Source organism: Eublepharis macularius, chromosome 3 (assembly GCF_028583425.1).
Source record: "Eublepharis macularius isolate TG4126 chromosome 3, MPM_Emac_v1.0, whole genome shotgun sequence".
NCBI lineage: Eukaryota > Metazoa > Chordata > Lepidosauria > Squamata > Eublepharidae > Eublepharis > Eublepharis macularius.
The window spans coordinates 136,162,190-136,185,134 of record NC_072792.1 but is presented as its reverse complement, the minus strand read 5'-3'; the positions used below and the strand labels follow the sequence as shown (position 1 = coordinate 136,185,134).

General features: G+C 41.1%; 1 protein-coding gene across 1 annotated transcript in view; it reads right to left on the bottom strand.

The window, feature by feature from the left end:
• Window positions 1–2,641: 2,641 nt before the first annotated feature.
• GUCA1C (guanylate cyclase activator 1C) overlaps window positions 2,642–22,945 on the bottom strand; it is a 29,881-nt gene continuing 9,577 nt past the window's right edge. Inside the window, exons 2-5 of the mRNA XM_054974433.1 lie at window positions 16,673–16,822; window positions 12,153–12,240; window positions 8,045–8,169; window positions 2,642–2,824 (exon numbers count right to left, since the gene is read on the bottom strand). Coding sequence (XP_054830408.1) covers window positions 2,642–2,824; window positions 8,045–8,169; window positions 12,153–12,240; window positions 16,673–16,822 — 546 coding nt within the window. The remainder of the gene's footprint in view (window positions 2,825–8,044; window positions 8,170–12,152; window positions 12,241–16,672; window positions 16,823–22,945) is intronic.

The following is a 22,945-nucleotide window of genomic DNA, read 5'->3' as shown; positions in this document are numbered from 1 at the left end:
TTGGGAATCTCATTGGAAAAATCGTGAAGAGCAAGGTTCAAGTCCAATAGCACCTTAAAGACCAGCTAGATTTCCAATGTATGAGCTTTCAAGAGTCAAAATAGGACTCTGATAGGGGGCAGGGTTCCTAGGGTATAGAGTTCCTTTGCTAAGTGTTGGTGTTGACAGATGAGAGGACAAAATGATTGCTGGGATGAAAGGCAGCAGAAATTAAATTCATGAACCTAAGGGAAATTGCAAAATAGGAAGGTGCTAAGCAAATAAATTGATTCTGGGATAGCTGGTCTCCTGATCTCCAAAATTCAGTTGTGCCTGGGGGTCCTTGTAGGGTTGTGCGGTAGGTAGCCACATTAAGGGCTTGAATCAGAAATTTTAAGAGAGTACTGTTCTACAATGCTTTGCCCTTTCCTATCCTGGTATGTATGGCTAGTTGCAACATCAATAGAGTATTCCAGGTTCTCTTGAATTCACAAGTGCACCCAGCTTGGTGCATGGCTGGAAGCAGGATTGCAGCCTCTCCCTGAGCAAGCTACAACTCAGTTGTGCTATACTGGTTGCTTGTTAGAAACATCTGGGGGAGATAGCATTTGGCAGATATGGTGATTGAGGACCCAGGAGGAGTCTTACAGTCTACATCTAGGATGGGAAACTGATCTGCAATTCTGGATGGCTGCTCTTTACATTCCAGTATGAAAACATCTCTATCTTTGATGGGTTAATACATTGCTATTGGATCATTGGTTGATCTGCTTTGGGACCAACATGAGCTAGACTCTGAAACTGAGACCAACATGGGCTGGACCCTTTGCCCATCAACAATAGAACACTACACAGAATAAAAAACTCCGCAGATCTACAGTTTACCCTCCATCAAGTGCCCTCTCAAACAAAACCCATTTTACATACCTATATGAATGTGGCAAGCGAATGTACTTCTAAAGGGCTGGAACTGCCACAGAAAAGTCTGCTATCAGCCTCTTGAGAAATAGACATCTCAAAAAGAGGGCACCACATGACAGCTGTCTGAAGAATGCATGCAAGAGTCCTGGGCAGGGTGGATAAAAATGATTTTTAAAAAAAAAATTAAAAAAAATCAGATTTTTTTGATTTAAATCAGATTTTTTTTTTATTTAAATCGGATTTTTTAAATTTAAATTGGATTTTTTTAAATAAAATGCTTTTTGAGGAAAATATATTACCATCCAAAGGTTATTCCATCATGAAATAAAGATTAGTTTTTAATTATGTAGAATAAGGCTGTATATGTTTAATTTTTTTGGTAAATAAATTCCATTAATCCATTCACAATGTCATGCTCTTCCAGAGGTTTTTGTAAGATCATTGGGCAGTTTCTCTGCCTACAAGATATTATCACAGATGCTTGGTTTTGCAGTTCTCAAAACTGAATTTGTGTCAGCTCAGCAGAGATCACATGCCTCTTCTTCACAGCAAAAATTTTATAACATGAACAGAGTTGAGAAAAAGACCTTAATCCAATTGCTCTACAAACCTATGAAAACCGAATCAACCCCTTAAGTTTCAAGAAGTTTAGTGAATAGAAACAATATTTTTCTGATTGTTTGGAGTGGAATAGATCTGCACAAGAAGAAACTAAGTGTGAGGAGTTAACAAACATGGATGTTTGTTTAAGCAAATAACATATGCTGTAATGTTATTGTTTCAGTTGAATAAATAAAACTATTTAAATTGTTATTATTAAGGTAATGATTATTTTTCTCCTTCCAATAAAGTACAACAGAAAAGTTGTCCAAATATGAATGATTAACCTAAACTGGGGATAATTCATCTCACAATAAATTAACTATAATGTGTTTCTAATAGTATTAAAATCAATGTTTTATACAACTGTAAAACTAATATGAAAAGTTGTTATTCTAAAAATCTTCATCTACTTGCATATTAAAGTTATACCAGCAAGAATTAGTCTTTATGTAGAAAACTATGATTTAAATCAAGCCTTACTGACTAGTGATTTAAATCGTGATTTAAATCAGTTTGATTTAAATCAAATCCACCCTGGTCCTGGGACAAGCAGTTTGATAATTATGAGGGCCTCCAGGTCATGAAAGGCTTTAAAAGAGCTAATTGGTAACCAGTGAAATTAGTGTGCTAGTTACATTATGTATACTGAGTAGGTGACCATAGAAAGGAGTTTTGGCTACATTTTGTACTAATTGAAGCTTCTAAGATGTCTTTAAAGGCAATCCCAATACTGCATGCTACAGCAGTCCAATCAAGAAGATATGGTACTGTGAATCAGCGTGGCTTGATAGGCACAGTCTAAGCATGTGAGCTAAATTGACCAAAGGTACTCCTAACATCAGCACCAACCTGTTTAAACATTGGCAGCGCTTACAGTTAATGCGCTCTGTAGCTTTTGTTTCTTCCCTTGTCCAATTATGTGGGTGGGGCATGGGCAATATCACTTTAACCTGCGTTGCTTCGTTCCTTTCAGATATGACAATGTTTATCATTGAGTTGCTACTTTGGGATTGGTACGTATTGGCAGTGTCTCTATGGATTGCAGTGCTGTTGTTATGCTCTCAGTTCTTAAAGATTAGCACTTTTAAATAATGTCTTTTCTGTGCCGAGAAAGGATAATATACTGGCTGGTCTGGTGTCATGCTGGCATGAGCAGCACACCTGTATGGCTGGCTTTAACACTGTACTGCTGATGGTTTATTTTATCTTGCATTTTATGTAATGTTGTGATTTTAACTTCGGCCACATACTGATTTGAAAGAGCTTTTTCCTGAATATCTTTTCTGATCGACTTGGTCAATTTGACTCTGTTTATGGCTTTCTGAAACAACAGAAATTATTACATAAATATCAAGGATATGGAATTAGATTTGTGCAGAAATGACAGTTTTGAAAAGAAGAGGGAAAATATGTCTATTCAGTTAAGATGTTGGCTGACAGGAAGTTAAGCTTGCTTTGACATATTTTCCCCTCCAACTTAAGATTCCTTGCCTTTTCTCAGTTTTGTTTACAGTTATATCAATTAACATTCCTGTCCTTAACCAATTTCTTCAGTGATTAAAATACCACAAAGAGATGAATACATTTATTTTCAATTAACTGTGTATGTAACAAAATTATTTGACTATTAAATGGAATGAACATTCAGTATGTTGCAATGCCTTCCTTCTCATCTGTATTAGTCACTTTTCAGTTACACCAAATGACCTACAAAAGTAACAAAATATAAAAATAAAAGTAGTTCTTATACAGCCAGGCGACAAAGGAAGATACTATGCACTCAGTGAAGGATCCTCAGAGGAAGTTCAGCTTCCCAACCTTATGACATAACTTCTTTTCTTTAGAAGAAGTCTATAAAACTTGCATTTGGATAAGGGTGACCCAGTAGACATATAGTACACTTTTTTTCCCCCTGCCCTTTCTTTAGGGTGCTCAGGGCAATGTATTCACCATTTTATTATCATAACAGTCCTGTGAATTAGTTTAGGCTTAAATGGAGTGACTGGCCTAAGGGCACCCAGCAAGCACCGTAACAGATTGAAGAATTGAACGTAGGTCTCCCACATCCTAACTAATATACCATGCCAGCTCCCAATTACCTCTGGCAGAGGGATTTGACTCTTAAAAGTTTATACCCTGGAAATCTTGTTGGTCTCTAAGATGCTACTAGACTCCAATCTTGCTCTTTATTGCATTGATATTATATACTTGGACTTCTAAAATGCTTTTCACAAGGCCCCTCACTAAAGACTCCTAAATTTTTTTAGCAGTGATGGGTCCTCTTACAGATTATTCTTGGTTAAATAGCATGCAATAGAGGAGCAAATGGACAGTTACTGAAATAAAATGAGGTAAGAAGTGGATTCCACAATCATTATTTGTACTGGTGCTATTTAATTTGTCCATAAATGATTTGGGATGGGGTATGTGTGCATTGTCATGACCCAGTATGCAGATGATACCAAATTATTCAGGATGATGAAAACCAACGTGGATTATGAAGAGTATCAGAATTAGGTAATTGGGCACTGGTGGGTAAGCAGGAGGCTGGCGGATGCTTGAAACAGCAACATGGAGGAGAAGAGGATTGACATGTCTGTCCGTCCGTCCGCCCCCCCCCCCCGCTAGCCTGAAATGGCAGTTGGTTTTAGAATGATGAGATGACGGTGCTACAAGGAGGGGTTGACAGTTGAAATAAACTGAAGAATGATAAGAGTTGCAGCCTGGCATCTGACCAGAGAGGGTCAGCCAGAAAGTTCTCTGTGTGAGGAAGGAAGGGAAAAGAGTACCCTTACAGAAAAAAAACATTTTTTATGAAGCACTTTTAGTCCTTGGACTAGTGTGACAGACAGCACTAACTTTTGCTGACCTGGGAACTTGTGGGCCAAGGAAGTGGGTAGAAAGGAGTCTTCTCTTTGGCCAAAGGAACGGTTATAGCCTTGGCATAACTATAACTCCTGCCCAGTATCTGAAAGGGTTTTGACTCTGCAGGAAAAAGGATAGATGTGCTGTGTGTGTGTGTGTGTGTGTGTGAAAACTGGAGCACCTAACTTGTGGAGGAGTGTCAAACAAACTCACTAGAGATTTTAAGTCTGATAAGACCAACCTCTCAAGTCAGCAACTTACTAAGTCATACCAAGTGTTTTGTGCCTCACACCAGTGAAGTAATCTGTACAAAAATCTTAGTTACTTCAGTTTTAAGTACCTGCCTATATGCCTACTTATCCAACCTACTTGTAAATAAACCTGTTTCCTTTTAAAACTCCATAAGTCTAGTGTGCCAGTTTCTTTTTATAAGGGAAACACAAACCCCTGATCTTCCCTCTACTTAGACTTGGCTGGATAACATCACAACCTATACGTTTAGGGTGGGACCATAAAGAAAGATAAAGCTACAAACACAACCACGCTACTAAAGGCTTTCCAGCCCAGTTAATGGCTTCATACACTTTGAGAGGAGAATTTTACTTCAGAGTAGGGTAAGGTCAGCCCAAGCTTGAGTCAGCAAAGAATTGATACAGAGGCCTCATTTGGGGGAAAAATTGCAGAGCTGGGGAAAATGCAGAAGAGGGCAACCAAGATGATTAAGGGATTATGGCTTTCTTATGAGAAAGGCCAAAGAGTCTGGGGCTCTTCAATTTACAGAAAAGCCTACTAAGGAGAACGCAGTAGAGGTTCAAGTTGTATATTAGGTGGGGAAAGTGGATAGAACTTTCATTTCTCACTTAATGAGGTTGATAAGGCATAAGATTCAAAACAGACAAAAGGAAGTGCTTCCTCACTCAGTGAATAATTAAATTGTGGAATTCACCACCAGGGGTGGGGTTTTTTTAGAGGAGATTCTTGGCTAGGCCTATCAATGGCTACTAGCCATGAGGACTAAAGAGGACCTCCACATCCAGAGGTAGTGAACCTCTGAAAGTCACTGGTATGAGGCAGTATCAGGCGTGGAAGGAGGGTGGCCTCTATGCCCTGTTTGCTGGCCCTCCAGGGAAACTGGTTGGAAACTGTGAAACAGGATATGCTAGAATAGATGGACCACTGGTCTGATCCAACAGGACATCTTATGTTCTAAAAGAACGGCACAGCAAAAGGTTAGTTTCCAAGTTTTTATTGATGCATCACCAGCAATTTACCTTGCACCTGTACTTATGTGAGGCAGTCTTCCTGCTCTGATAAATCTAACAGTCTGTTTCCATGCTGAAAACTTTTTGTTCCACAAGGGGGAAATATACCTGTTTCAAATTATGCTGTACATTAATATAGATAATTAAATGGACTATACATTGTAAATGTAATGGTAGGTGTGTCCTTGTAACCTTTTGAGAGACTGGCCATTTTTTCCCTATTGCTTGCTTTTAGTGCCCATTTTCTTACATGATTATTTAAAAGACCATAAATATTTAAATCAAGTAATGAGTAACACAACTAGTGCAATGCTGATCTGTTAACCAAAAAAGGACTTTAGTAACATCCTTGTGTTGATTAGGCAGAAATGAGAAATGGGAAATAAATGTAAAAGATCTAAATGCCAAAGCTTGAAAGTCAAAGTGTTTATAATATCAAGTTGCATTCACTGGCTTTCTGCTCTATTGATCTCAAATAATACGAGGAATTACAGATGTAGCATATTCCATATACAAGTGGACATAGACTTCAGTCCCCTGAAAAGGGGGGGGGGATCACTAGACTATTTGTCTCTCCTTGCCTATTATTTATCAGATTTGATAGTCTATGATGGAAACTTACACAAACTTATTTATATACTTGTAGCAGAGTTAAAGCATTTCTGAGGTATTAGAAGTGCTACTTCAGCTAGGGGTTCTGAGAAACTGACCTTTGGGTGTCTGCAAGAACTTGGGCCTCGCATTGCCAAAAATCTCAGGTCCATGCTACACTATATATTTCATTGTTCTGGTAATGCATAAAATAGCATGATTGAAATCATGCTATTTTTTCTAAGCATTTTATTCAGAGTGGTTTCTTGTCTGTGCTTATTTTTACTCATATTGTTAGCAAGCATGCAGATGAAAGTAAGGCCGATCAGTGGCAATCTGATTCTCTCACTTAGTTCAGAGTTCCAGAAGAAGGGATGTAACCATCTCTTGCCTAAATAATATAACTTCTATGGCTGTGGGATGCTCAGGCAGAGGCAGCAGCATTGTCAGTGGACTGGTGGAAAGGCCCAGGATATGCCACTTGCCTGGATCATGGAGCAGAGTTGCAGCTGCATTGGCTGTGATTTTCAGGGACACTGTTAGGCAAGGGGGTATTTAACTCTGTGTGCTGCTATTTCCATCCTTAACAACAATTGCCACCTCCAAACTGCTTTTACCACAAGCAGAAGAATAAATATGGGCATCTGAAAACTTGCCCCAGCAGGGGTAATGCAGCTTGTAACTGATCATCAAGTTGGGCTACATAAAACCCATACACTCCCCGTGGTTTCCTCCTTGGAAATCACAGTTGCTACAATTTCTATTAAAAATAAAAGTCCTATAACATCATTAGAAGGCAATATAGCGTGTATTTCCATTCAACGAGACTGCAGTCCTAAACAGAGTTACACCCTTCTAAGGCCACTGACTTGAATAGATTTAAGAGTGTAAGCCTGTTTACAATTGTACTATGAAGTATTTAGCAGGCCTTCTTTCCGTCAGAGAATGTGGTTCATTGTCAAGGTAAATTCTCAATGGGTGCTGCTTTAAGAATGGAGAGATTCAGCAGATGTTCAGGAACTAAAATGCTACCTGCCTTTTCCCATGCCTGTCAAATAGGAACATGGGACTCTGCTAGCTAGACAAGCCTTTTTGGATGCTCACTTTCCCCCCTTCCACTATGATAAATGGATTGGAATTTGTTCTTTTGATAACAAAAGTGTATTTTTATGCCTTCTTGTAAGAGTTAACCCGGTTTCTTTTGAATCAGAGAAGCATCAATCCTATCCCATTTATCTTAGATTATTAAAGCCGGTGTTTTTAAACCTCTTCTGAAGTTTTAATATTTTCCCCAAGTACTGTTATTTACATGGTGTCCTCCCAGACCTCAAACAAACCTCTCCAAAGCAAAATAATTAAAACATCAAACATCGTCACATTAACTGACATCTGTAATAATACTGAAGAGGATATTTATATTTGAAACCAGAAGTATATCGAGGAGTTTCTCAAGTAGTCTAATGGTATTTTAAACACTGATTAATGCAGATATTAAGTCAATGTAAACTCTGCTTAATTAAACCATAGCTTAATTCATCTAGCTGGAACCCAATCCTATTTAGTGGTTTATCACCACACTGTAAATGTTGTTTTCTGTATTACAGCTTTTCTGATGCATGCAGGCAAAATTTTGTTCTTTCACAGTAGAATCCACATCTAGCGGTGGGAAAAATAGCAAAATAGACTTGAAAAATGTCTGAAATGGCATTCTGTGTCTCTTCTTCTTTTTGAACAGTAGATGTGAAGTAACATTCTGTGTGGACATTTAATAGGTTCCTTGTAACGTTTTTATAATTTCCATCTAAGGTTCAAAACTCACAGACACTTTTTTTTCTGCCACCTTGTATAATTTTCAGTACATTGGAAAGGTCGAAGAACTTTGAAATCGTTCTGAAGAGATTCTCATCCCTCTCCACTCCATTGATGAATTCTTTTAAAGAGATTTCCTCTAGAATAAAATCATGGGGAGTAGGAATCAGTATAATAATTAGACAAAATTGTCACAAGGTATCATATTAATTCTTGGAAGTTGGAAAATGTAGTGATGCAAAATAAAGGAACATCTTATAGGAGGTCTGGAAAATCTGAAAAACACCCTTAGGTCTCAGCAAAAACAACATTTGAGTATTTTTGTAAGATTACACAACAATTTAATTTAATTTAATTTATTACATTTATATTCCGCCCTCCCCGCTTTCACGGGCTCAGAAACAAAATAAAACTGTCTCAGACCAGAATACCAGAAGAGCTTCAAGTCGATGCCATGATGAATAAGTGTACCACCAATTACTTTTCTTCCTAGTATTTGTATGTTATGAATCAGATTTCCCCATGAAGTGGGAGCACTTGCATGCTATAATTAAAATAGACTTCTGACTCCTAGGCCATTTACACACCTGCTACAGGAGGAGCCCAGAAGGAGATTCTTACTATTTCTATACCATCCCTATATAACCCATTTCATTTAGTGAAGTGTCAGGACTCACCCAGAGCAGATGCTGTTCTGATCCCCGCAAAGCTGGGTGCATAGGTACAGTATAAGACCACACATAGTTCTGATTTCAGATTGTCCCCAAAACAGGTACAAGGATTTGGAATATATGTACCAAAACCTCCAGATAATTCCCAGGAAGAGGAAGATTCTGCCAAGACAGCTTCCATTGAGGAAGCTGCTGCTCCTGAATGTTCTCCAAACACTTAAACATATGTTAACATATGTTAACATATGTTCCATCTCCCTCTCAGTCCTCCTCAGCTTCTCCTCAGTTTTTGTGATTTCATGTTAAGTACCACTGTAATAAAGAAGTGCAGGAATTTGAGTTCTAGTGTTCTGCTAGTAGTATACTCTTGGAAGGGAACTACTAAGTTACAGCATAGTGTTCCCCATCCAGTCAGTATTGATTTATTCCTCATATCTCCCTTGGCATGCTTCAGAATTTTCTCTATTCATGTCGTCTTCCAAAGGATTTCATATCTAGATACTGAAGTTCTGTGAGGATGCCTGTATCTCTAACAGAGAATCTTCAATAGCTTTTAAATCACCATTCTCAGAATTCTTATGGGAAATCCATCATATTAAGTAGATATAATCACAATTTAACACCTTTTCTAAACGTATTGCATAGAAAGTGGTCCATTAATTTCAATATTTAATTTTTACCAGTAAAACAATGTAGTGTAAATGAGTCCTAAGAGAGAGCTTTACAAAATTGAGATAGGTGGGATTTATGAAATTCCTGCATTCTCACTGCATGAAGTACTTTCCAAGTATATTTTACTCTGCAGTATGAGTTAATGTTATGTCTTTTTTAAAAAAAAGGATGTTTCCTTATTTTGATCAATTCTGAATACCAGATGAAGTCTTGGGAGTTGTGGAGAGGAAACAATCACACACCTGGTAGTTAATCAAAATTAGTTCAATGTGACTAATGTATGGTTTGTAGTTTAAGCCAGTTACACAGTTTCATCTGTTTAACAGAGCAATCTCCACAGTGAGCATTAAGTGACAGTAATTATGGTTGTTGTGGGTTTTCCGGGCTGTATTGCTGTGGTCTTGGCATTGTAGTTCCTGACGTTTCGCCAGCAGCTGTGGCTGGCATCTTCAGAGGTGTAGCACCAAAGGACAGAGATCTCTCAGTGTCACAGTGTGGAAAAGATGTAGGTCATTTGTATCTACTCAGGAGGGGTGGGGTTGAGCTGAGTCATCCTGTAAGAGTTTCCCAGGGTGTGGAATGCTAATGGCAGGAGGCTTCACTGTATCCTGAGGAGGTTCTTTTGCATATGGATTGGTACTTGATTGGATTGGTACTCTGTCCTTTGGTGCTACACCTCTGAAGATGCCAGCCACAGCTGCTGGCGAAACGTCAGGAACTACAATGCCAAGACCACGACAATACAGCCTGGAAAACCCACAACAACCATCGTTCTCCGGCCGTGAAAGCCTTCGACAATACATTGACAGTAATTAGTTTTTATGTAATTGATTAATTAATTATTTACGTAAATGAAAATCTTGGCTATAGTGGAGCAATCATAGACGTAAAATATATTAGGGGCTGCAGTTTTTTATGTAGCCACTGCCAGTTTGTATAGAACACTCAAGAGTACGTAAGAACAGGGAATATTTATTGAATTTATATCCTGTTTTTCTTTCATCCTGGAACTCAAGGCAGCTTACAAATGATTCCAAAGTGATATCCACCCATGCACTGACTAGACCCAGGCCTGTTTAGCTTCAGCAAGTTCACTGTCAATGCAATTAAGCAGTGTTATAACACCATTGACTTGGATGGATTTACAAGATTGCCCTCTGAGTCACATGCTCTTGGACTCTGGATTTCTTTATTAAAAGATGAGATGCAGGAAACTAAGCCAATCTAGAAGCCATATTAGGAAGTCTTCCCTGGGGTCCTTAGTGTATATATGCCAGCTGCTGTCACCCAGTGGTGAGGAAAATGCAAATATGCTCCTAGAGCATATTTGTTGCTAGCAAATCAAAGACTGCATTATGCAAGCTGCCACTGAATACTTTGAAGGTTGCCAGCAGAAGACTCTGTTCTGCCAAACCAAGAACTGTTAAAGTGTATGAAGTGAGAAATCATACACACGCAACAGCTTGGATCCTGTCTATTTCCATGAGGGGCAATTTTCGCCAATTCCCTTGAATTCTCCTAAAGCTATATTTGGTGACCCTGTTTCATTCTGGAGGGCAACAAAAATCACTCTACTCCTTGTTCCTAAGGAAATCTATACAGGATCTAACCCAGCAGTGCTCAAACAGAAACATAAATGGCACAAGGTCTTGTGCAATGACTAGCACTCTCTTCCCTATATATTTTAATGGCCAGAAATTGGTTGTACAAGACCTTACATCCTCAGTCTCCCAGCCTCCAAAGGTTGTAAAAATAAAATCAGGAAAATAAGATACATGCAAATGTGTGTGTGATGACTGATTTGAGCTTCAGTTAGGTTGTGCACCGAGAGGCTTTAGATAAGTCAGTCACAGTTCACTCCTAAATAGGCTTACACCCTTCTAAATTCATTGAAGTCAATGAAGGGTATAACTCTTCAGGTACTTCCTGTCTAAACTATCTCATGGGGTTGTTGGGATGATAAAATGGGATATGTGTATCTTGGATAAAAAGATGAGATACAAATGTGATAAATGAAATGAATTGCTCTAACAACCCCATTTATGGCTGCCTAGACCATAGTGAGAGGGAAGAATTAGACATGGAATAGCCTTCTAGCTTTCCTACTCTAAAGTAGAGGGGAAAGAATCATTTTTACAGAGGGGCTAATTTTTGTGTACTTTTCAAACTTCTAGTTTAAAGAATGTCCAATTGGTAGCTTTCTTATTTATTAATTCATTTATTTAATTCAAAACATTTATTGGCGGCTTTTCTAACTTGCAGGAACTCAAAGCGGCTTATAGTATAAATGTGTGTATAAAAATGGCGTCAAGTCACATCTGAGTTATAGCAACCCCCGCAAGGGGCTTTAATGGCAAGTGAGAAGCAAAGGTGGTTTGTCAGTACCTTCCTCTTCAGAGTCTTCCTTGGTGGTCTCCCATCCAAGTACCGACCCTGTTTAGCTTCCAAGGTCTGATGAGATTGGGCCACCTTCCCTCCCACAGTATAAATAGAATGACAATAATAAATGAATAAAAACAAAGTTTAAAAACACTGTTTAGGACTGCTAATGAACATGAACACACAATTAATTAAAAGCAGTCCTAAATAAAAATATCTTCATCATCTTCCTAAAGATCAGCAGCAATTCTTCTGCAGAATTAAGCCAGTGTAAACCACACATAATACTTTAAAGAAGATTGTTTTCAGACTGTTATAGATTTATCACTCTAGTCTTTTTACACACACCCTTTGTGTTTTATTTCTACAGGAAAATAGTTGAAGATCCAAATAGTCTTACCATCATGGTTGATGTCAACCTTCTCAAATACCATTTCTGTGAACTCTTCAGGAGTAGTATCTTGGTTGCCTGTGATAGCCTGAACAGACTGAAGAAACAGAAATGCAAACATGTTAAAGACTTCTTGTTCTCTGTTTTGTGAATATATACAGTAGCCACCCAATGTTTGCGCCACAGGGGAAGAAATTAAGATAAAAATTCTTGTAAATCTCCAGTAATGAGGATTATATTAAATTAATAAAACAGAGCCTAAAGATTACAGCTGCAACTAACTTATTGTTGAAGGCCAGAACATTCTATGTGATTTATTTTCAAACTCAACTATGTTTTTATCCTGTCCTAAAGAATTTGGTCTTTTAGAATGTTAAATATGTTCTACATCTTTTAAAGAGAGGATTATTTTATTTTATATATATGTAGGTACATGACAAGAAAAGGTTTCTTATCACCCCTAAAATTGTGTGTAACTAAATCGTCATGAAGCGAGTGTTAGAATAACTTGACAGTCTTTTTTATTCAGCACAATAAAACCACCTTTTAAGGTGGATCTGTGTGAATATTTGACCAAGGGCACTCTTGTATCATGCAGAAACAAACATACATACATTCAAGTCAATGCCAGTTTTACATTTGCATTGCAGCAGATGGAAATCAGGCATGTGACACACAACCCATGTTTGAACTTCTTCTGCATCTTATATATAATAGCCAACAAGTGGCACCCATCTGCGGATACTTAAACTTGCAGATGGGGCCCACCTGGGAATAAAACAGATGTTTCAGCAACCTTAGAGCACCCTCAGGGTTGCAAATAAATAAATAAATCTGAAACCTAAGGAGGTAAATTTATATTCACTAGGTGCCTGGAATAACAGAGGCTCAGGAGCAGTAGCAGTAAGATGTCCCATGACCAGGTGAGAAGGCAACGGGGTGCCCCATGCCTGGGCAAGGACACAGCAAAGTGCCCCAGGTGCAGCAGCAACAAGCTGCCCCAGGAAGGATCACGCCCAGACAGCACTGGAATACCCAGGCAGAGTTGCAGTGTGGCGAGACCCTGGAAGGCCATGCTGAGCTCAGCTGCACCACATAAAGGAGAAGGATGTTTAGGAGGGAGCAAGACAAAGGGGTGTTTGAAGGGGTGGGGAAAAGGGTAAGAGTGTTTTGGAGAGAAGGGGTGGGGGAGGGGGAAGGGAAGGGGAATTGCTGCGAGGGGACAGAGATAGGGTGTCTGGGAGGGAGCCAAGAAAAAAAGGGTTAGGGCATTTGCCTGGAAGGGAGAAAGGAGGATAAGGGGATTTACCAGGCAGGAGGGGATGGGAGGAGGAAAAAGGAAGGATCCTTTTTAATAATTATAACATTCAATTTATATACTGCCCTCCAAGACAACACCTACTCAGAGCAGTTTATTATCCTCACAACAATCAACCTGTGAGGTGGGTGGAGCTGAGAGAGCTCTGAAAGACCTGTATGACCCAAGGTCACCCAGTTGTCTTCAAGTGGAGGAGTGAGGATATCAACCCAGCTCTCCAGATTAGAGTCCTGCTGCTCTAGGTTATATGTATGTGCATGCCATCAAGTTGTAACTAGAGATGGGCACGAACCGGAATATGAACTAAAGTTCAGAATGAACCAAGCCGGTTCGTACTTCACGAACCAGCGGTTCATGGAAGCTCGTTTTCCATGAACTTCCATGAACCGATTCATGGTTCGTGTTAAACCCCAATGCCCTTTTCCGTGCCACTGCGAAGCAGCACAAGAAAGGGAATTTAAATGCCTGGATCAGCTGCTTGTTGGGGACCTCCCCGACAAGCAGCTGATCTTTTAAACAGTGGGGCTTTGCTGTCCGGCCAGGAGTTCCCGGCAGGCCAGCCAAGCCCCGCTGTTTAAATGGGCATTTCCCCGCCACTCGGAGCGGGGGGGGGGAATGCCCATTTAAACCAGGATGGGCTTGGCTGCCCAGCCAGGAGCTCCCGGCCAGCCAGCCAAGCCTCACCTGCTGTTTAAATGGCCATTTCCCCACCACTCCGAGTGGTGGGGAAATGCCCATTTAAACAGTGGGGTTTGGCTGCCTGGCCAGGAATTCCCCGCCGGCCAGCCAACCCCCACCCACTGTTTAAATGGCCACTGTTTAAATGCCCATTTAAACAGCGGGGCTTTGCTGGCTGGCTGGGAGCTGCTGCCTAGCCAGCCAAGCCCGTCCCAGTTTAAATAGACATTTCCCCGCTGCTCTGAGCAGGGGGGGGAGGGGGGAGTGTCCATTTAAATTGAGACCTGGCCGGCCAGCCAAGTCCCACCTGCTGTTTAAAAGGATATTTCCCCATCACTCCAAGCGGGGGAGAAATGTCTGCTTAAACCAGGACAGGCCTGGCTGGCCAGCCAGGAGCTCCCAGCCAGCCGGCCAAGCCCGTGTTTAAATGGGCATTTCTCTGCTGCTCAGAGCAGCTGGGAAATGGCAATTTAAACAGTGGGTGGGGCTTGGCTGGCTGGCTGGGAACTCCTGGCTGGGCAGCCAAGCCCTGTTTTTTAAATGATCAGCTGCTTGTCAGGGATCTTCCCAACAAGCAGCTAATCCGGGGGTTTAAATGCCCCTTTCTGTGCCGCTGCGAAGCAGTACAGAAAGGGGTATTTAAACCCCACGAACCACGATCCAGTTTGCGAACTGGGGCAAGTTTGTGATTCATGAAACGCCATGAACCACAAACTGCATAGTTCATTTTTCCCCAGTTCGTTGTGGTGTGATTTTTCTGAGGGAGAGGGGAGCTGCTGCCAGGGGACCCCAAGTGCCAGCCTCCAGAGCCCCCCTTTGTGGCCAGGTCCTCCCCTCCCTTTACCGGACCTGCCGGTTAGCTGTGGTGCTTGGTTCGTTCCATGGCTTTCCTAGCTAGTCGACCACTTTTTGGGGAAGCCTTGGTCTCCTTTTCTTAAGGGTACTTAACACTTACACCATATGCTGCTAAAAGAAGTAGAGTTTATTGCAGCAATTAAGAACACAAAGCAGTTTTCTACAAAAGGGACACACTTAAATATACAGCTTACAACTTAACTTCTATACTCTTAAGCTAGAATACAGTAACACATCCATATTCTAAATCAGAATATAGCTTAAAACTTACACTAATGGGTACAGGCAATCTAACACTCTAATACTTAACCCAAAGCAAGTCAGATAAAATCTAAGTGTCCCTTGGACTGAGTCCTGGACCAAGCAGAGAGGTTCCCAAGCAGGAGCCTCCCTAGCCACTTGTTTAGAGCATCAGGCCATCTTGTAAGGGCTTGTAGCCTCATTTTATAGTAGTCCAATGGGCTATGTGTCGTCACTCCTGGAGTGATCCCATTGGCTAGTGGACCCGATTCAAGGACTACAGAAAGTACCTTTTTTCTTATCTGCCTTCTCTGCGGGACAGAGCGTTCTCAGGAATTCCTTTAGTGTAGTCAGCAAAAAGCACAGCGGCTTCTGGCTGAAAAGACGCTTATCCCTGCAGGAAAAAGCAGAGGACCTTGCTTGTTACAGAGTGTTAAATGTGTTACATTCTTTAGCCAACTGCTTGTGTGGGAGATAGAGGAATCGAAAGTTAAAAGAGAGAAAGGGGGGTGAAAAGGAGTAGAGAGAAAAAAAACCTCAGCTTTTGGAGTTTTAAAAAACTTTCGCTCATAAGTTTGGATGGAAAGCTGTTAATGGCCTGGGTCTTTCAGAGCCAAACCCTAGAATTCCCACGTCATTCGTATCCACCTCTAGTTGTAACCAATTTATGGTGATGATGACCCCAGGCAAGGGACATTCAAGGCAAATAAGAAGCAGAAGTGGTTTGCCTTTGTCTTCCTCTGCAGAGTCTTCCTTGGTAGGTCTCCCACCCACGTACCAACCCTGCTCAGCTTCTGAGATTCAACTATTCCATGTTGCCTTCCTCCCATTTGATATATAATCCCAAATGGTGCAATTATCCTTGGCTCAGCTCACTACGGATACCATTCCCCTGTACCACTGGAGGGCTTTCCTTTACTATATTACTATACAGCATTATAGTGCTCTAGAAATTACAAAAAAAAAAAAAAAATGGCCCATTTTAAAAAACATAGGAAAACAGTGTGCAGACAATCCATTGCTGTGCAAATATTTCTATGTTTGCAGTGGCAATGACAGCTATACAGAGGATCATCAGTGTGCGGGAAAAAATCCTGGGTGAACTAATTACACATACAAAATAACGGGTTCTTGCACTTATCCACACAGTGATGAAACCCAGAGATCTGTCCTTTAAATCCATAGTTCCTAAATTGCTACAATCCATGGGAAGGGACAGGACTTTAGAGCAGGCACATAATCCTTTTTCCCATCAAAACATTCCAGGTAAAGGGGAGAAAAGGAAACATCTGTCTAGCTAGATCTTGTGAAACCTCATGAGATGAAGGTCTAGCTAGGGATCTTTAAAATCATCAGTAAACTCAAGCTGCAACTCTGATGCATTCAAATAATTGGTTTCCTGTATCAGCATATGTACTGCTATATACAATTTCCTTACCCTGAATATTTTTACAAGTTCTCTTTTTTCAATAGCTCCATTTCCATCAGCATCATATAGCTTAAAATACCATTTCAATTTTTGGTCAATTTTCCCTCGAATAATGAGATTTATTGCAGCTATAAACTCCAAGAAGTCAATAAAGCCATCCTAAGGAAGAAAAGATAGATACATGTTTAACATGCACAGTATTTCATTTATTCAGCCTATAAATAATAAAGGCAGGACACAGGCAAGTGCTTTCAGGAAGCATTTCATTTTTATAATAATAACAACAACAACATTCAATTTATATACTGCCATTCAGGACAACTTAATGCCCACTCAGCGATTTACAAAGTATGATATAATTATCTCCACAACAATCACCCTGTGAGGTGGGTGGGGCTGAGAGAACTCTGAGAGAGCTGTGACTGACCCAAGGTCATCCACATATTGGTGACAACAGCCAAAATCTTCAGATGATTCTCCCAGCAGTTTTACATAGATGTTGAAGAATGTGGGGGACAAGGTGGAACTCTGCAGGAGCCCATAGGCAGGAAGCCAAGGGACAGAGCAGTAGTTCTCAGCACCACACTCTGGAACCTACCTTTGAGGTAAGACCAAAACCACCACAATATTGCATCTCAGTACCAACCCCAAAAGGCTGTCCAGAAGGATACCACGATCAATGGTATCAACAGCCATTGTGAGATCCAAGAATAAACAGGGTAAACATTTCTCCTGCCCATCTCCTAGAACGGGTTATCTACCAAAACAACCAAGACCATTTCAGTCCCATGACTGGCCTGAAACCAGAACGGAAATGGATCCAAACAAACTTCATTCAGGAATCCCTGAAGTTGTAGTGTAATGTAATCATATAATGATAATATTGTATGTGCATATGCCTCTTGTTTCTATGAATGGCTAAATGTGACCTTGGAATATAGACTACAGAACCTGGGCCTTCTAAACCCAGGTTGCCTCAAATTCATTATGAAAGTATATAACTGAGAAAGTCAACTCATCTGTAAAAAGGATACATTTAATCTTAATTTTATTGGTAGTTTGAAAGAGCAAAAATTAATTCATAAAGGCTACTTTGGATCAAAGAGGTATCCTAGACGTTCAGGGAGTAGTAAGCTGCAGTACTGCAGCCCAAGCTCTGCTCACAACCTGAGTTCAATGCTGGCGGAAGCTGGGTTCAGGTAGCGAGCTCAAGGTTGACTCAGCCTTCTGTCCTTCTGAGGTCAGTAAAATGAGTACCCAGTTTCCTGGGGGGTAAAGTGTAGATGACTGGGGAAGGCAATGACAAACCACTCTGTAAAAAGTTTGCTAAGAAAACATAGTGATGCAACGTCCCCCATGGGTCAGTAATGACTTGGTGCTTGCACAGGAGACTACCTTTACCTTTATTCAGTCTCTCTGCCTCTAAAGGGTTCTAATGCTTAGTGTCAGCTACTTTACAGGAGAGAAACAGAAGCCCATAAAGAAGTTCACAAGTCCAGTTATGGGAACTGCACTACTGCAGTAGGTAAAATTTCTCTCTCAGCAACAGAATTTTAACTGAAGACTAATCCCCCATTGTTTGGAGATTAGGCAGTTGCTCAGAGAATTTCTGCCCCCTTCCTTTGCTGAAGAGTACATCATCTGTGTTGCACCATGACTTCCTCTTGGGCCTTCATTACTAGCAACCTATCAAGCATCAGGGTTTTCAATAACCATGGAAAGAATTCCAAAATCTGCAGCAAGGGAATCAACATCAAAACAATTTCACATTCTTTGACCAGATTACATTATGGAAAGTTTTAGGTGGGTAGCCATGTTTGTCTGTAGATGGAGTGCCACTGGACTCAAATCCTGCTATATTATGGAAATTGACTAAATTATTCAACACTGCTGCATTTACAGGGATCTTATTTTAGATGCTGTAAAGCCAGAGATGTTTATAGTCGAAGTTTATTGGCATAGTGGTATATCCTTTTTTTAAAAAATCAATATTACATGCCAAAAACAGTTGAATATAGTGACAGATATGAATTATGCAAACTAACAAAAAATCTTTTATATATTTGCCTATTTTGCTATTTGTGAAGAAGCAAGGAGTTATGCAAGACACGGAAGACCTGCCTTCATGGATACTGGAGATAATATTAAGTCTCTCATCTTTGAATTATGCTTCCTAAGACTTCTTCAAGCATCTTTAAACCCTTTGGGACTAGAAGCTTGGGAGATATTAAAAGCACAATATTTCAACTTGAGCTAGATCTCTTGCACAAGCAGATATATAAGGAAAAGAGTGTAGGAGCCACTTGTGTTAAGTTATACTTATTGTAACCCCAGTTGTATTTCTGCTTGTTGTTGCCAGGGTCCCCCCTCCTCCTGTTATGGGGCCTGCCATGAACTGTGTCAGTTTCTTGCGTTGTTGTTTTAAGGATCCACCAAAGACTCTGTTTAAGGGCAGCGTTGCCCATGCCTGTTTCCTGTTCTCTCTGCTGTAATGGACTGTGCCACCCATGCCTGTTTCCTGCCTCCTTGGGCACCTACCTCACCTGGGCCCAGAGCCATGCCACTAGCAGCACAGTGCCAGCCGGAGGGAGTCTCCACGAGCCTGGCCAGGCACCCCCTGGTCAGTTCCCATGGAGAGCCCCTTACAGGATGGTCACTGGGTCTGCCCTCACCACTAGGCAGCCTGGTAGCAAGCCCAAGACATTCCAAGGAAGAAGCCATGTTCCCAGGCAGCAAAGAACCAATGTGGACAGTTTATTCTGAGGCTGCCATTTCGCGAATGTGCTCCTGTCACGTCCACAGCGCCCAGCCTCACCCTGCTATGCATATTTTGGAAGCCGCCCCGGAATGGAAGCTACGTGCCGACTGTCCAGAACACCTAATGGATGCATCTCAATACAACCACCACATTCCAGAGCTGATGCCATCAAGACAACTCCAGCTTCCGGGCAGATTCAATCAACCTGCCCGGTGCTCCCCTCCCCTCCTTTGTCCCCTCTTACCAAGGTGTCACTATCACACAATTAGACTCTAAAGTGGACCATTAAGGACAGTTGTAGACCCATTAAGCCTTTGTTCCCCTTTTGAGAAACACATGGAAGGCACCCGCCTCAGGGTACGTTTTGGGGTACTTAAGCAGGCTTCCTTGGCCATGAGATGAGCGTGCCATTCCTATCCTCCTGAACTCCGACCATTACTCTGCTTGTCTAGTGCAGGCATTAGATATCGCTCCGCTTCGCTGCTATGTCTTTGCTCCCCGCCGTGACCAGGTGCATGTCTCCCCGCTTCTTCGATCTCAAGTGGGTTCCCAGCTCATGCAAATGGCTCTATTTTTCCTACTCTTTATTTCTTAGTTCTTTTATGTACCTTGATTGTGTGTGTTATTGTAGGCATACGCAACACTATTAGTAAACACGTTTTAAACTTATTAGTCATTGCCTCTTTATTGCACGAGTAATCTGGAAGACGGACTCTGGTATAGCTGGTTAAGATCCGCACTAATTAAACCCAGACTGCAAGCTAATTTCCCCCCAAAATAGCAGTTTTGGTAACATTGTGGAAGATCTTGTACTACCAATTGACTGCCACTATTATATATAGGAAGGAAGCGATAGGTGTTGCACAAGATCTTGCAAGAGCAAAATCACACTAAGTCCATTTATGTTTATGCTTGAGTATAGGTCGACCCCAGCCATTAATGTCTAAGGAGTCATTAAACTCCTGTTTATTTTTGCTGCTATGGTCTAACACAGCTAGCTCTTTGCAATACACTTGTCTCAGTAACAGATAGAAAGCCACTAAGAGAAATTATGCTCTTAATGGGTAATTCAATTTGCCATATTATTTTTAAACATTCTATCTTCTCAGATCCAATTGGCAGTTCATAATGAATGAACAAACTGTTATGAAGGAAGGTGCCAACATTACTCACATGTAAGTTCAGCACAGCACATTATGGACTGCTCTGACATTGATATCCAAATTTCATCCACACTTTAACACTGAGGACAGTCTCACAAAAGTAACAGTGTCACAAAGAAGTGAACAATTAACTGTTTACATTTAGAAAGCGTATTTTTTATTTCTTTAGTGCAGCAACACAATGTCTGAAGCAATTATTTATTTAAAATATTTATAAACACATGTTTCTTCAGTACCCCTGGAATTCATGGTGGTTAGTAGAGGGTTGCCAATTTAACGGAATAATTCAAGCAAAAGACAGGCTCCTGCCCCCGTGGAGCTTAGAATCATAGCAGCTGAATATAATGACACAGGGACCCTGTCAGAAAGACTAATAGCAACCCCAGAGAATTGGTGAAAAGGGGTAAATAAAACAGGACTGGAAATAAATTTTTATATCACCTTTCCAATTTTGTTATCCAATCAGTTGTTTTATTTACTTCATTTATATCCTTACTTTCTTCCCATTGGGACCCAAAGCAGCTTGAATTTGAAAGGATTCTGGAAATAATGTCTGATACAAGACTTAAGTGAAATAGTTATGAATTCTGCAGTTTTCATGTGAATGCAGCTTCAGCATTATTTGATTCACTGTGCTTCAGTACAAGTTGTTGTTCTTGTCAAGTATAGTAACACAAGTTTCATTATAACAAACCTTTTGTATTTTTTATGCATGACAAGAAGATATTGCTGCTCTTTTTCTTCCATAAAACCTGTGTTAAAACTTGGCTCGGACAGTTCATCCTCACAAGAGGGGACTCCAGGTGTCGCTGTCTGTTTTAAAAATAAACTTACAAGTCTTATTTTGTGTTGCCAGTATGAGGGAAGAGGGCTAAGGCAAAAGAAGGAGACACAGAAATCTTGTGCGGAGGTATCAAAAGGCCACAGCTTTATTGCTTACAGCTTAACAGAGCATTGGCACTGCATAATGTGTGGATCCCATATCGGCTGACCCGCCTGTCAGCCGATCACCCCCTGATCCCCTCAGGACACCAGCTGAGGATGAGCACCATGGAATGACAGCAAGCAGGAATGCATGTGGGCATATGCCTCTGTGTGGTTCCTCTATCACTGGGGAGCAAGCATGCCCAGACAGCCCCCAAGCTGGCCTTGTCACTGCCCCATTCCACTCCTCAGATCCCGTAAGGGAATCTTCACTATGGGTAAACAGAGCACACAGGCTGTGTTAACCCCAAATGGATCCATGCCCAGTGCCAAACTGCCATTAAAGTTGTGACATTGTAAATAAACAAATACAATACACCCCAACAGCCAAGCATGTAAGAACAACACGAAGGAAAGGAGGGCTGGGTGAGAACGCAGACCTGTGGAGAAGCATGAGGCAGCAAGGGGTGGCTGCACAGTAAAGGCGCAGGGCCTGCATCCCAGCCGGGCAAGCCATTCTTGATTGGCTGGCCAGGCCCTGGCCCAGTGATAGGCCCCTGCTGGGCCCTGTGGGCCAGAAGGAGCCGCCCTATGCCAAGCCGCCGCTGCAAGTCTCCACCTGCTGCTCTCTCTTGCGGCCTCGCAAACTGGCCTGTCGGTAAGTTGGCGAGCCATAGCTTTCCAAAATTATCTTGTTGGAGTTTTTCCTTAACAAATTAAATAGATTTTGAGGCCTTCAGTTGTCAACTTTCTATGTGGGTAAGACCTGGTCTCTTGAGTTGCTGTAAAACTGAGTACCTAACTATATAATACATGGTCCTGGACTGGTATCTGTTCCCATCACAAGTCCTGTCAACCAGAAGTGTATTGGGAATTCTATGGCTAGAACTTAATTCTTAGGTGTATGGGCCCCTGGTTCAAATCAGCATGGTGACACCTGGGAAGAGGGAAGCCTCCCACCAGGCCATTTTTTCCTAACTTGAAAAGGACCTAGGGAGTAGCTATTTACCCCACTGGGGAAACTGGTATATAGCCCAGTTAGAAATAATGGCACTGTTTAGGGTTGGAAAAACACTGCAGGGAGAACACTTAAGACTCTTCCCTCACTCCTGTACCATTATCCTGGTCTGAACTGGGCCCCTATGTGCCTACAAATGAATCTTCGGGCATGGAATTCCCAGAGCACATCTGCTCAACTGGACAATGGGAAAGATTCATTGTCACTACTTCTAAGTATTGCAAAGAGAGAAAGATCCTCACTCCAAGTACTTTAGAGAATAATTTTTTTCTTAAAAAAAGCAAAAGCATTAATAGAAGACAATGTTATGTTAACCGATTCAGCATCGGAGCTGCTCTGTTGTAATTTTTCCCATGCAGTCCATGTGAAAAAGAAGGCTTCGAGGTTTCTGGATGCTATTTTTATTATTTGTGGTTAAC